The 12,552-nt window shown below is 41.1% G+C and overlaps 1 protein-coding gene and 2 long non-coding RNA genes across 3 annotated transcripts in view; 1 reads left to right on the forward strand and 2 right to left on the reverse strand.

The window, feature by feature from the left end:
* The window catches only part of stk32c (serine/threonine kinase 32C), a 99,028-nt gene extending 87,775 nt beyond the window's left edge, over positions 1–11,253 (reverse strand). The window contains exon 1 of the mRNA XM_026190058.2: positions 11,023–11,253. Within this exon, the coding sequence (XP_026045843.1) occupies positions 11,023–11,104 (82 nt within the window). The 5' untranslated portion in view covers positions 11,105–11,253. The remainder of the gene's footprint in view (positions 1–11,022) is intronic.
* LOC113034905 (uncharacterized) lies at positions 3,050–7,109 on the forward strand. Its single transcript, XR_003274257.2, has 3 exons — positions 3,050–3,167; positions 5,845–5,939; positions 6,056–7,109. It is a non-coding gene; the product is annotated as an uncharacterized LOC113034905 (long non-coding RNA).
* Positions 6,836–8,747, reverse strand: LOC113034906 (uncharacterized). Its single transcript, XR_003274258.2, has 3 exons — positions 8,176–8,747; positions 7,426–7,514; positions 6,836–7,221 (listed from the first exon to the last, which is right to left on the reverse strand). It is a non-coding gene; the product is annotated as an uncharacterized LOC113034906 (long non-coding RNA).
* Positions 11,254–12,552: the final 1,299 nt, after the last annotated feature.

The raw sequence follows: 12,552 nt of genomic DNA on the forward strand, positions 1-12,552 counted from the left end.
CATTTGCCAGTTCTGCACTTTTTCCCCGAGTACTGTAGCGCATTCACAACAAGTGTCCTCTTTCAAAGCTACTCAGACTAGTTGAATGCTCCCAGTTCACACGAGGACTTGGAGAGAGTGAATTGAGTCGTTGTCTAGAGCCTGGCCAGCTGTCAGCTCCTACTGACTCAACAACTTTTACAGCAATTACCCATTCTAGATGCTGTTGGTTCATTCAGCTATTATTGTTTCAGTCTGATTTGCTTCATTAATTGACTTAAAATCTTTAATATTCCCATGGTGTAGTGGGTAACGCATTCACCTAATACAAAAATATCTCTAGTAAAAACCTGCCAAATCAAATATGTGGAGTTATCTGCTGTGGTGACAATTGTGAATAAGGATTCAGCCAAAAGTAGCTTATTCTACTTAAAGTCTTTGTTTTTCTGATAAACAATGGCTTCAAACTGTCATATTTGGATTCTGAATAACTGACACATTTTTTTTAAATCCAGTAAACAATACAAAAAATATATAACACCAGCATGTTTGTGTGAATGTCTACGTCTTGGCTAAATCTAAAGCTGCGATTTTAATGCTTGAGGTGTTGCAGTTTTTTCCACATGCAGACTTTACTTAGCCAAGCCGCCCAGTTATATTAATTCAATTCAGTTCAATTTTATTTATATAGTGTCAAAACACAACAATAGTCATCTCAAGGTGCTTTATATTATAAATAAATACCCTAAAATAATAGAGAGAAAACCCCGACAATCAGACCACCCCCTGTGTGCAAAAACACTGAGAGAGTGGGAAAGAAAAAATCCCCTTTAACAGGAAGAAACCTTGAGCAGAAACAACCTGCAGCCATCTGCTGTGGATTTGGGTATTATTGGGTACCTAAATATATTTAACAACTCCTTTGAGTACTTTTACTTTATGTTTTCATCTCTCCAAAACAACTTTCAGCAATCTGTTTACATCTTATTACATCCCATTTTGAAAGTTCAGTAGCTGTTAAACCAGTTAGTCCCAAACATTCAACAGGATCTGAGAGACTCCACTGTCTCGGGCTATTTGGTGTTCAAGGTACCTTGGTGTTCATCTGAACAATAGACTGGACTGGACTCATAACTCAGGAAAGGGCAGAGCAGGCTGTACCTGCTGCGGAGACTCAGGTCGTTTGGAGTGGAGGGCCCACTCCTGAAGAAATTCTATGACTCTGTTGTGGCTTCTGCTATCTTTTATGGCGTGGTCTGCTGGGGCGGCAGCATCTCTGCTGGGGACAGGAAGAGACTGAACAGGGTGATCCGAAGGGCCAGCTCTGTTCTAGGATGCCCTCTGGACCCAGTGGAGGTGGTGAGTGACAGGAGAACGGCGGCTAAGCTGTCATCCCTGATGGACAACATCTCCCACCCCATGCAGCAGACTGTGACAGCACTGAGCAGCTCCTTCAGTGGGAGACTGCGGCACCCACGGTGTGGGACGGAGAGATTTCGCAGGTCTTTCCTCCCCACTGCTGTCAGACTCCATAATAAAGACTTTAACTGATCAAGCACACACATCCATACATATGCAATAATACTAAGTGCAATAATCCTTTCTGTCATCGTTGTATTTTACTCAGTTGTATATAGTATTTGTATTTGTATTCTATTTTTATCTTATTGTATATTTATTCTATTTTATTCTACTGTATATAGTATTTTATTTTATTCTATTCTGTACAGTTGTGTACTGTATTTATTCTTATTGTATTCTAATTTTTGCCTCATAACTTTTGCACTGTCCACTCCTGCTGTGACAAAACAAATTTCCCACGTGTGGGACTAATAAAGGTTATCTTATCTTATCTTATCTTATTTATAGCGATGATGTTCAGCTGGCTGGAGAGACACTCTAAGCAGACCCTGCAGCAGGAGGTGAGGAGTACCGCCTCGCCCAGCTTACCAAAGATGAAGAGCACGAGGACTACCAGCTACATTTCAGCTACAGTGGAGCCAGCATTCAACCAGAGCATGAGAGACTCACTGAAGAGAGAGCTCATGAAACTGCTCAGTTATTTATGGTTGATTTAAAAAAGCATGTGCACCTCCTTTCATGGCACACTTTCACACACATCTCCACAGAATATAAATCTGTGAGAAATCCCGTGTCTGAGGCAGGCTCAGCAATTCCCCAAGCTTTATGCCAAGCAGAGATAACTGGGCTGAGGGCGGTATCAATCTTCTCATCTAACTCTTGGCAAGAAACCAAATTATCGCCATTTTCCAAAATGTCAAACTTTTACTTTACAACTTCACGAGCCTAGCAGGTTGGCAAGGACAAGTTTCGAATTTAACAAGTTCTGCATGCTCATGAATAAGAAAGACTGCTCTCAAATGGTGATAAAATGCATGATTAAATGTCTGACGGAGCAGACTCCATCACCATTTCTCCAAACATCGACTTCTCTTATTTTTTCCTCACACTCTCTGCTGTTGTTAAAGAGCATTCGAGCGAGTCGCAAACTAGCAGGATGTGCACCTCAATCAATTCCACAGGCTCCCTTTGCTAATCAAACTACCTGCCAGAAAAGCCCTTCTGGCAGCTACGCTTCGACATCAACCTGACCGCCTGATTATGTTTGCAGCCTTCTGAGCCAAAAGCTGCTCTAATATTACTGCCTAATGTATGCCATATGCTGTTTTCCAAGAAGCCAAAGGGATACTGTTTCTAAGAGACCTGACAGGCAGCAAGAGACATCTATATGGAATCAGAACGATGCCACCTTGAAACGAAACCGAAAAATGGATTGAAACCGAAAAAAAAATATTGTAACTGAAATAAATGTACTGAAAAATCTTGTATTGAAACCGAAAAAAAAATTGATAGTGAAAAACAATTAATTGAAACTGTAATTTTTTTGTTTTCGCTTACAATTTTTTTTTTCGGTTTCAATCCATTTTTTTTTCGGTTTCAAACCATTTTTCAGTTTCAATCCATTTTTTTTCGGTTTCAAACCATTTTTCGGTTTCAATCTGCTGGCACTGTTTTGGCGTCCGGGGGCGCGCTGGGGGGACGGGGTTTCCGGCCCGCATGTATTTGCATATATTATAGAGGCCACTAGTGCTGACCAAGCTGCCATCTTTCTCTCTTCCCGTCTTTCAATGGCTGCTTCAATTTCAGCTTGAACTTCCAAACCGCAAGTAAGTAATCATTTTTTGTCATCTTTTCTTGCTGTCCCACTGGGCTGGACATTAGTTTAGTTTTTTTAGCTACATCTGGTGAAGTTGTGGTAAAATGCTGGTATTAGCCTATTCGTCGTAGCAAGCTAGCCTGAAGCTAATATTTGCTAAATTTAGGGACACCCGTGTCTCTTCAGGAGTTGGAGGCCGGTGTTCTAGGAGCGGATCTCAGGATCTCAACAGGCAGTGTTGGGCAGTAATCAATCAATCAATCAATCAATCAATCTTTATTTATAAAGCACTTTTCATACAAAAAAAAATGTAGCACAAAGTGCTTTACATAGTTAAAAGCAGCCCCCCCCCCCCCCACACCCTCCAACTCACTCCCCACACTCTCATTAACATAAATGATGTGAATACACACATATCCCCCCCCCCACACACACACACACATACACACACACATACACACACGCGCACACTTAAAGAGTAAAAATTGGGCTGGGCTCGCATGAGCCAAGTGAGGAAACACTATAACAGGGAGCCGTCTGCACCGGGAGCCGGTCACAGACCGCAGCCTCCAGGCTGGGCACACAGCAGGAGGGAGGCAAAGGAGCCCCCCAGCCAGGCTGAGAGGACCCCCAGAGACCCAGCAGCCACAGTCGATCACAGCCCCGGTGCAGAGAGCGCCCTCTGAGGAAACACTGGAGATATGACACAATAGGATATATACAGGATAAAATGATAAAATAAATAAGAACAGGATACAATATAAATATAAATATAAATAGAGTAAGAAGGTTAAAAAATGAATAAGAATAAAATCAATAAATATTAGGTAAAGTCTAAATTAATAATAGAATAACAGGATAGAATAAATAAGCATAAAATAAATAAACGCTAAGTAAAAGCTAAATTAAAAAGGTGGGTCTTGAGCCTGTTCTTAAAAACATGTACGTTCTCTGCGGCCCTGAGCTCCTCCGGCAGGCTGTTCCACAGACGAGGACCATACCACTGAAAAGCTGCCTCTCCGTGAGTATGTGTCCTGACTTTAGGAACGATTAAAAGGCCAGTACCAGAGGACCTCAGGGTCCGTGAGGGTTCGTATGGTAAAAGCAGATCTGAGAGATAAGAAGGCCCAAGACCATTAAGACATTTAAAAACCAATAAAAGAACTTTAAAATCGATCCTGAAACACACGGGGAGCCAGTGCAGCGATTCTAAAACCGGTGTAATGTGGGCCCGCCCTCTGGTCTCCGTCAGCACACGAGCTGTAAAGTTGAAATATTCTTTTTAGGAAGACCAGAGAGCAGGGCATTACAGTAATCAATGCGACTGGTAATAAAAGCATGCATCAGCATCTCCGTGTTGGCCCGAGAGAGAATAGGGCGGACTCTGGCTATATTTTTTAGATGATAAAATCCAATTTTGGTTACATGTAACCAATACATGTAACATAATACATGCACCGGCGTTACGTATTTAAAATACAAAATATGAGTAAATGTATCCGTTACAATTACTGTTCAATAGGTGATATTGAGAATACAGTTAGTTGAAATAAATGGATTACATGGCGGTATTTACCTGTTTCATATGTTAGGCTATGGTCTCTCTATTTTTGGTAATTCCACGCCGGTGGAAACCCAAACAAAACACGCAATAAGAGCCTCTAAAAATTATTATACAAAAATGATTTAATATGAAGGCAATAGCAGAGTGTTACAGGCATCGCCCTAAACAATGTAGCCTCATGGGCAGTGTAGTCCGTGCTGCAGGGAGAATGGACTGCCATACCCGTTATGTGTCTGTGAGCGAGGAGGGAGAAAAAGGAGAAGTACAGCTGTCACGGAGCAGAAACGGGAGCTGGAAGCATGTAAACATAATAACCACTAAAGCCAAAAAGAGTGCCTGACGAGCCCAGCTGTAAGTAAGCTATTAGGACTCGACTGTACACCGTGTTCGTGTTTTCCTCCGAAACAATAAGCAGCCTTTCAACGCCTCTCTCTGTCTCTCGCTAGCAAACTTGACCCAGACAACAAAGTAAAGCTAGTTTTCCGCTATGAGCCCGACACGAACCCGACATATTAACCAGAGGTCCCTTTACTACGGTTCAGAGCCGCTGACCTGTTTTATATACGCGCTGAATAGTTTTCTACACGAGATCGCTGCAGCCTTACCTAATGTCCACCTACTGTTACTCATCGTGGCTCAAGAGTTGGGAGTTCGCCTTGTAATCGGAAGGTTGCCGGTTCGAGCCCCGGCTTGGACAGTCTCGGTTGTTGTGTCCTTGGGCAAGACACTTCACCCGTTGCCTACTGGTGGTGGTCAGAGGGCCCGGTGGCGCCAGTGTCCGGCAGCCTCGCCTCTGTCAGTGCGCCCCAGGGTGGCTGTGGCTACAATGTAGCTTGCCATCACCAGTGTGTGAATGTGTGCGTGAATGGGTGGATGACTGGATATGTAAAGCGCTTTGGGGTCCTTAGGGACTAGTAAAGCGCTATATAAATACAGGCCATTTACCATTTATATTAAGATTTTAACATCTAGTTGGTGTTGGTATGGCGAGTAGCCTTCAGTAATAGTAATAAATCACACAGCAATAGTACATTCATGTAGTTGTAAAGTATTCAGAATACATTACTTCTATAATCTTTGGTGGAATACATTTTAAAATTAACCTTTCCAACACTGTCAACAGGTTAGCACTTCATACCACAGTGCATCAAAGCAGTCTCATGAGCGCTGGGAAGGAGGAGCCCAGAGCCCAAAACAGACAGTGCAGGAGATGACAAGGTTAGTAATTGTATGGTGAAAATTATACTTTATCTTGATTGGCAAAAGAAAAGTAAATACAAAATCTGCTTCTCACATATAGGGCATTTCCAAAACTTCAATTTCTTTCATTACAGCTGTCCTGTGCCAGAAGTTCTGTTGACCCACAGTGAGAGGCATCATTTCAGAAACACCAGGAAGACTGAAACTCATCGCCGGGATCAAGCAGGGCTCGTGATCTTCACCAGCAGCTCCCTCACAAGAAGAATAAACCCAGCATTTCATGAACACTGATGGAGACCTTTGCTTTGTGTAATGTTAGAAGTACTCAGATAATCCTCAGAGGGTCTGGACTTTTACATAATATAATAGAATAGAATTCAACTTTGTTGTCATTGCACATGCACAGGTACAGGGCAACGAAATGCAGTTTGCATCCATCCAGAAGTGCTTTAGCCATGATATAGATATATTACAATATATATTAGCAATAGTATAGATATGTAAGTATATTACAGAAATGGGTCTATTATGGTATGTTACAATGTACACGGTATGAAGTATGTTGTGAATATTCTATAAGTATGTACAGGCTGTAGTGAGTACAAGCTATGTACAGGATATAAATATGAAAAACTACAGAAATCTGAGATATACAGTTATACAGAAATGTGAACTATGCAAATTATAAACAGTTGTAGGATTAAAAATCATCATATGTACAGAATGATTATTTACACAGAACTATACAGTAGTGCAGTTAAGTAATAGCTATAAGCTATAGTAATATCTTTAAGTCCTGTAGAAAGTTAAATATATGTTGTGCTCACTGGTTACTCTGGTATGAATGACTCTGAATTACTTTATGATAAATAACACTATTGTCAAAAAACAGTGAAAGAATTCCAGATCACAAGTTTTTAGTTCAAACCTTTGACTTTAATCAGGTTTTATTTAATTGTGTCAGAGAAAACATCACGTGCTTTTCATGTAGCTGAGTACATTCAGTGTTTAAAACAGAAGTTGTGCAGGTCTGAGATCAGCAGTTTTCTGAAACACCAAACTGAGGTCCTGTTAATGCTGATGTATAGTGACACAGTTACAGGGGTGATTAATCCTTTTGACTTTTTGTCTTTAAATTTATCAATAAAACAGCTGCAGCTTTCACTGACAGCACATGTGGTACTTTAACCTTTGTACTGTTTTCTTCAGTTAATTTTGGAGTTACTACAAAGATTGAAGACATAGGATGATCTGTCTGCTGTCACTGGGTGGTGCTGAGGTCTGAATCTGAGGACAGCTCCTGTAATCACAAACAGAACAGAATCATCACAAACTGAAATATAAAGTTTATCTCTCAAATCTGAAATACAGCTGATCCTTCTCCGGCCTCACACACTCGGGATCTGAAGTTGTTCAGTCCTACAGTTCTGCCGACAGCTGTTTATTTTTTTATTTGTTTTAAAGGCCTTATATACACTAACACATTTTCTAATATCATGTTTACCTTTGAGTTGTTGATGCTTTATAAATGGACATCTGCAAAGATGAGATGATGGAGCAGGTTTCAGTCGAGGTTCAGTCTGCTGCTGCATCCTGGTCACAACATACAGAGGTGTTATCAGCTCAGTATTGAACAAGAAATATTAATGTTTCAAATTATTTGTCCTAAAGGATGCAAGCTGTACAGAGTACTGAACATGTGACTTTGTGAACATAATTCATTAAAAATAATTTGGACAGTTTTTTAACCTGAATATTTGTAACAAACTCAGTAAAAAAAATAATCAGGGGAAAAATGTAACATTTTAAGTTAAGCTGACAAGCGGAAGTAGTTGGTTTCAGTACATAAGTATCGGGCTTTGCTATTTAATCCGTAGCTATTGACTAATGAGGGGAATTTAAAAGTTGGCTTTAATGTCCTTCCACATGTGGAAAGCGACAGAAAACATGCTGCTGTTTGCACATATTTAATAATCAGCTCTGCACAGGAGCAGAAGCAGAGTCCAGCCTGTTGCTCTTACAGTATAATACTCATAATAAAAGTACAGTAACCGTGGTTAGTCACTGAGCAGCCCGGTGCGTTTCTCTTGATTTCTTTAGTCAGGGTAAATTCATTCACCTGCACGGGGTAGCTAAACGAACTTTACAAAACAAGTTTCCCCGACAGCCGAGTGCTCATTTTAGCTAGCTAGGTCCTTAGGTAGCTAGCTAAGGACCTAAATTACGGATTAGCTTACAAACACATTTAACTTACCAAAATTAATGCGGTGGGGCCTCAGGTCCTCCTGTCCGGTAGTCCAATTTACTGAAGAACACCTCAGGCTGTCACTTTGAAATAGTCGGTAATGTAAACACTGGACACGTGCGAGTTTGTCCGTGACCGCAGCCGCGTCGTCAGTGTTTTCTCCAGTCATTGGTCAGCATTATAATATATGCAAATACATGCGGGCCGGAATCCCCGCCCCCCAGCGCGCCCCCGTACGCCAAAACAGTGCCAGCAGAGTGAAACTGAAAAATGGTTTGAAACCGAAAAAAAAAATTTGTAAGCGAAAACAAAAAAATTACAGTTTCAATTAATTGTTTTTCACTATCAATTTTTTTTCGGTTTCAATACAAGATTTTTCAGTTTCGTTTCAAGGTGGCATCGTTCTGATTCCATACATCTAGAGCCTAAGTCAGCATCCAGAAGGCAGCGCATCTTTTGCTCCGTTTGTTATCGAGGCTCGGGGTAAAAAAAAAAAAGAGAGCCAGCTGCTTCACGAAGGCGGTGCCGAATCAGCGCTCCGCAAATGTTCAAGGTGATCAGTTTCACATTAACAGTTGTCTCTCTTTAATGCATATGTGCCCTCCACCCACGATGCCTACTGCTCCCTTTGTGCTCAGCAGACGAGTATTTTCATTGCTGCATGAAAAGCGAGCGCGCTCTCAAGCAGATCCCCGTAATGACAACATTGCATAATTAACATCGAATGCATCTTTGCCACCTAAGATCAGGCCTCGGTCTACGCTTCTACGCATAATCACAGCGGTGGTGACACAGCCGGTGATTAAGACCACAGTTGATGGTGGCGGTGATACTCCACCAACTGAATTTTTCACTGCTGGTGTTTTGTAGGTCAAGCCTAAGTGACACCTGCGTTACACTGATGATGGGAGGATAAAGACGAAGCTGATCTCTAGTTTTTCCCCCTTTTTTCACACTCGGCATAAACAAATCACACATTAACACAGCGACACAGTCTTGAAGAGGTTCTGACCTCAGCCTTAAAGTTTCCCTTTAATCGCACAGAAAAGCTAAAGAAAGCCAAATGTGCACAGCCCGCTCAAGAACATCTCTCCTGGCTTTGATTAACTGCTGCGAGTGCGAATGCCGTAGGGCCACTCCAGTAACCACTCCCCTTGATAGTGATCTGAACTACAGCTGGACACTTTTCCTAAAGGCAAGAGCTGTAGACTTAATTGGGTTACCCTTGTGTGCAAAAGGGGAGTACTAACACACACATACACACACACACAGAGCATATGACCATATCCCTGCAGTGAAATGACCTCATTTACTCAAGTTTTCCGGCCAAATAGTTCTGCAGCAACAGTGGATTTTTTCCCCCCTCCTGCAGTCCATCATCAGAGATTCAGCAATCCAGTGCTGAGCTTATTGGGCTCACTTCCAAGAGGCTTATATCCCCATACACTGACAAGACATTACTTAACATTACTTTCCACGCATGACACTATAATCTTGTCTTGATTATGCAATTAGTTCTCCGTCTTTGAACACACAATATTTCCAAAGAGCTCGTTCAGGCATTAAAGTGTTTCCCCGCAGCGTGAGCATGGAGGTATATACTGCGCTTCAGTGGCAAGAGCTGTGTTTTTTGGGGTGGGGTGGGGTGGGGGGGGGGGGGGTTGTGCTTTGAGGACTGTGGCTTTAGCGAGACAACGGACTCTCCATATCTGTCGCTCTCGCCTTTTGCCTTTATGATCTCGCCACATATAGCTACAGACACGCGTCTCCCTCTCCCAGCCTCTCCAACGTTAACGTCTGCCCTTTGAAATGGACGATGAAGACAAAAAGGTGGAGGTATAAGGAGAGAGACGGAGAGATGCAGCTGGAAAATAAATGCAAGTTAAGGGCCAGGTCAGCGTAAAATACTAAAGCACATACATTTGGTCTGAGATTTGGATTTTTACAGCTTCATATTGAGTTCGGTGAATGTGCGTTTTCATTTTTTTGGACACTGGTGCTAAAATATAAAGACATTCGTTTAAATCTGTAGGTTTGTTTTGTTTTTTTCAAGTGGGCATTATGATTGCTGGAATCCTAGTGAGGGATTTTTTAAGGTCTGACATTTTTCTTTGATGATCATAGTGGACAAACTTCCACACTAAGGATGCCACTCTCGACCAGTGCTGAAGTTAAAGGTGATGAAATGACATACGGCTTAATGTCTTAAATAACTGTAACTGTTCTTAACTTGTATTCAGAGTGAAAATTAATTACCCAAAAAAGAAAAAAGAAAGCGAAAATGACACGGAAAAAAAGACAATTCAGAAGAATCTGATTAATATTTCATTATTTAAAAGTTCCACGCCAAATATCGCGATAATACAATTTAAGCGAGGTTAAAATGCCGACACTGTGAGCTATAAACAACAAACACAGATAGTCCACAATATTAAAAGAGTGAAACGCCCAGTCCAAGTTATAGTTTGATAGTACTGGTAAGATTCATTTCACCTGCTCGGGGTCTTTCCATGTATATGCACTCAGCATCAGGTCATGTGATGAAAATGTACATTTAATCATTATTATTATTATTGTCATGATTATTGTTGCTGCTGCCTCCTGTAGTAGAAAGTTTGACTTCAAGCCTTGAAAATTTCCCACATGAACACTGTCTGTTCGCCGTGAGCAGCCAAACTCCGTCTAAACTCCTTTGACAGCGTTTAATTTCCTAACAGGAACTTTGATAACTGAGCCTGTGCCAAGCGGAGGGATACCGTGAAAAAAAATGCCATCGTAAGTGAAACATACACAATAATAAGTTCCAAAGTTGTTAGTGCCACTATTTGCTAGAGATTTGGTGACACCTTCACTTACCATCTTCCTTTTCGTCAAAAACGGGTCTCTTTGAAGAACTGTTGGCTCCCATCCTCTTCTTCCACTTGCCCCAGTGAAACATTGATGCTCAGCTTGCATTCCTCGCCTTCTTGGAAGAGAAACTACAGCTCTGTGTCGGACACCCTCCTCCTTAAAAGACAGTAACAACAGCCGTGCATTTCAGCCGAGACGTGTCCGTTATTTCGTTTTATTTCTCCCGTATTTGGTCTGCCGACAATTTGACCAGCGCGAGTTGAAGTCCTCAGAAGGAAGCGGAAAGCAAAGTGCAGCGCTTACCGACGGACAGGGATGATATTTAGAGCTAACACTGTTTGCTAAGTTGGAGGTTTGGGCTGGAATAACCACTCGGTGCTCGTAGTGTTCAGTTGCCTTGCGCAGCCAGACCGACGGACTCGTGTTTGATGGGGCTTGAAGAGTACAGACTACGCGGAGAGGGACTCAGTTGGAGAAGCCCTAACCGGAAGTGAGTCAGTTAACTGTAAAAAATAAAAGCTCAAAAGGACTTTTCAATCGCCTCAAAATTATTAGACGATGTATTTATGGTTTTATAATCCTCACTTATTTTGTTTTAATTTAGTGTTTTATTTTTTCTTTTAAATTGGAATTAGTTTCAGTTAGTTTTCAAGTAAGTTTAATTGTTTTCCGTTATTTTTATTTTTATTGTTTTTTCCCAGTCTAAAAAAACATAAGCACAAATATACATTTGTTATCTCATTTAGGTAGATTTCTAAGTACATTAAATCATTTCACTTATCTTTATTCTTTTCGGGGGTTAAGTTTCTACTTTTATTTGAGATAAACACATTTTCACACCCATTTTTTCTTTTATGTAGTTTATTATAATTAGCCAGAATAATAATGTAGTAATGGTAGTGTCAAATCCCTCTAATTTGAGATTTTAAATTGCATACAGAAACTGAAGTGGCATTAATACATAAAAATTATTCATCCAGTTCGACTCAGCAAATTTAGATCGCAAGTGTAGGTAAATGTGTCACAATGGCCATCAAAAGTAGCCTACTGAACAAAATCTCGATAAAAAAAATTTATTTATACGTTAATAATGGGATACCACTTGATTTTTGCCACTTGTCCATTAGACTTTTATATTGAAAGCAATAACCGGAAACTACTAATTAGTATCCTCACTAACTTGACTCTTGCGAGAGTAGTGTGACAGTTGTTGGCTAGTGAGTATAGTCGACGTAACTCTGTATCACGGACTGTCGTGCAAATCAATACATTAGGAGCGGTGTGTGGACGTAAAGCCAGGATGGCTCAGGACAGAGTGGAGGCTTCCCGGCTCGCGTTCACAACAGAGGGAAGCCGTGTTTATCCTGCCGCCCAAATGAACCTCAGTGAATTATTCCACAATCTCATTAGAAAATGGATGGGTGGAGTCGGTTCACTGACTGTGGAACGGGATTAACACGTTATCTACACAGTGTGCACATTAGATCATTTGCTCTTCTTTTTTTCTCTGCATATAATAAAGTATATAAACATTTA

The sequence above is a fragment of the Astatotilapia calliptera genome, chromosome 13, assembly GCF_964374335.1.
Source record: "Astatotilapia calliptera chromosome 13, fAstCal68.1, whole genome shotgun sequence".
NCBI classification, from domain to species: domain Eukaryota; kingdom Metazoa; phylum Chordata; class Actinopteri; order Cichliformes; family Cichlidae; genus Astatotilapia; species Astatotilapia calliptera.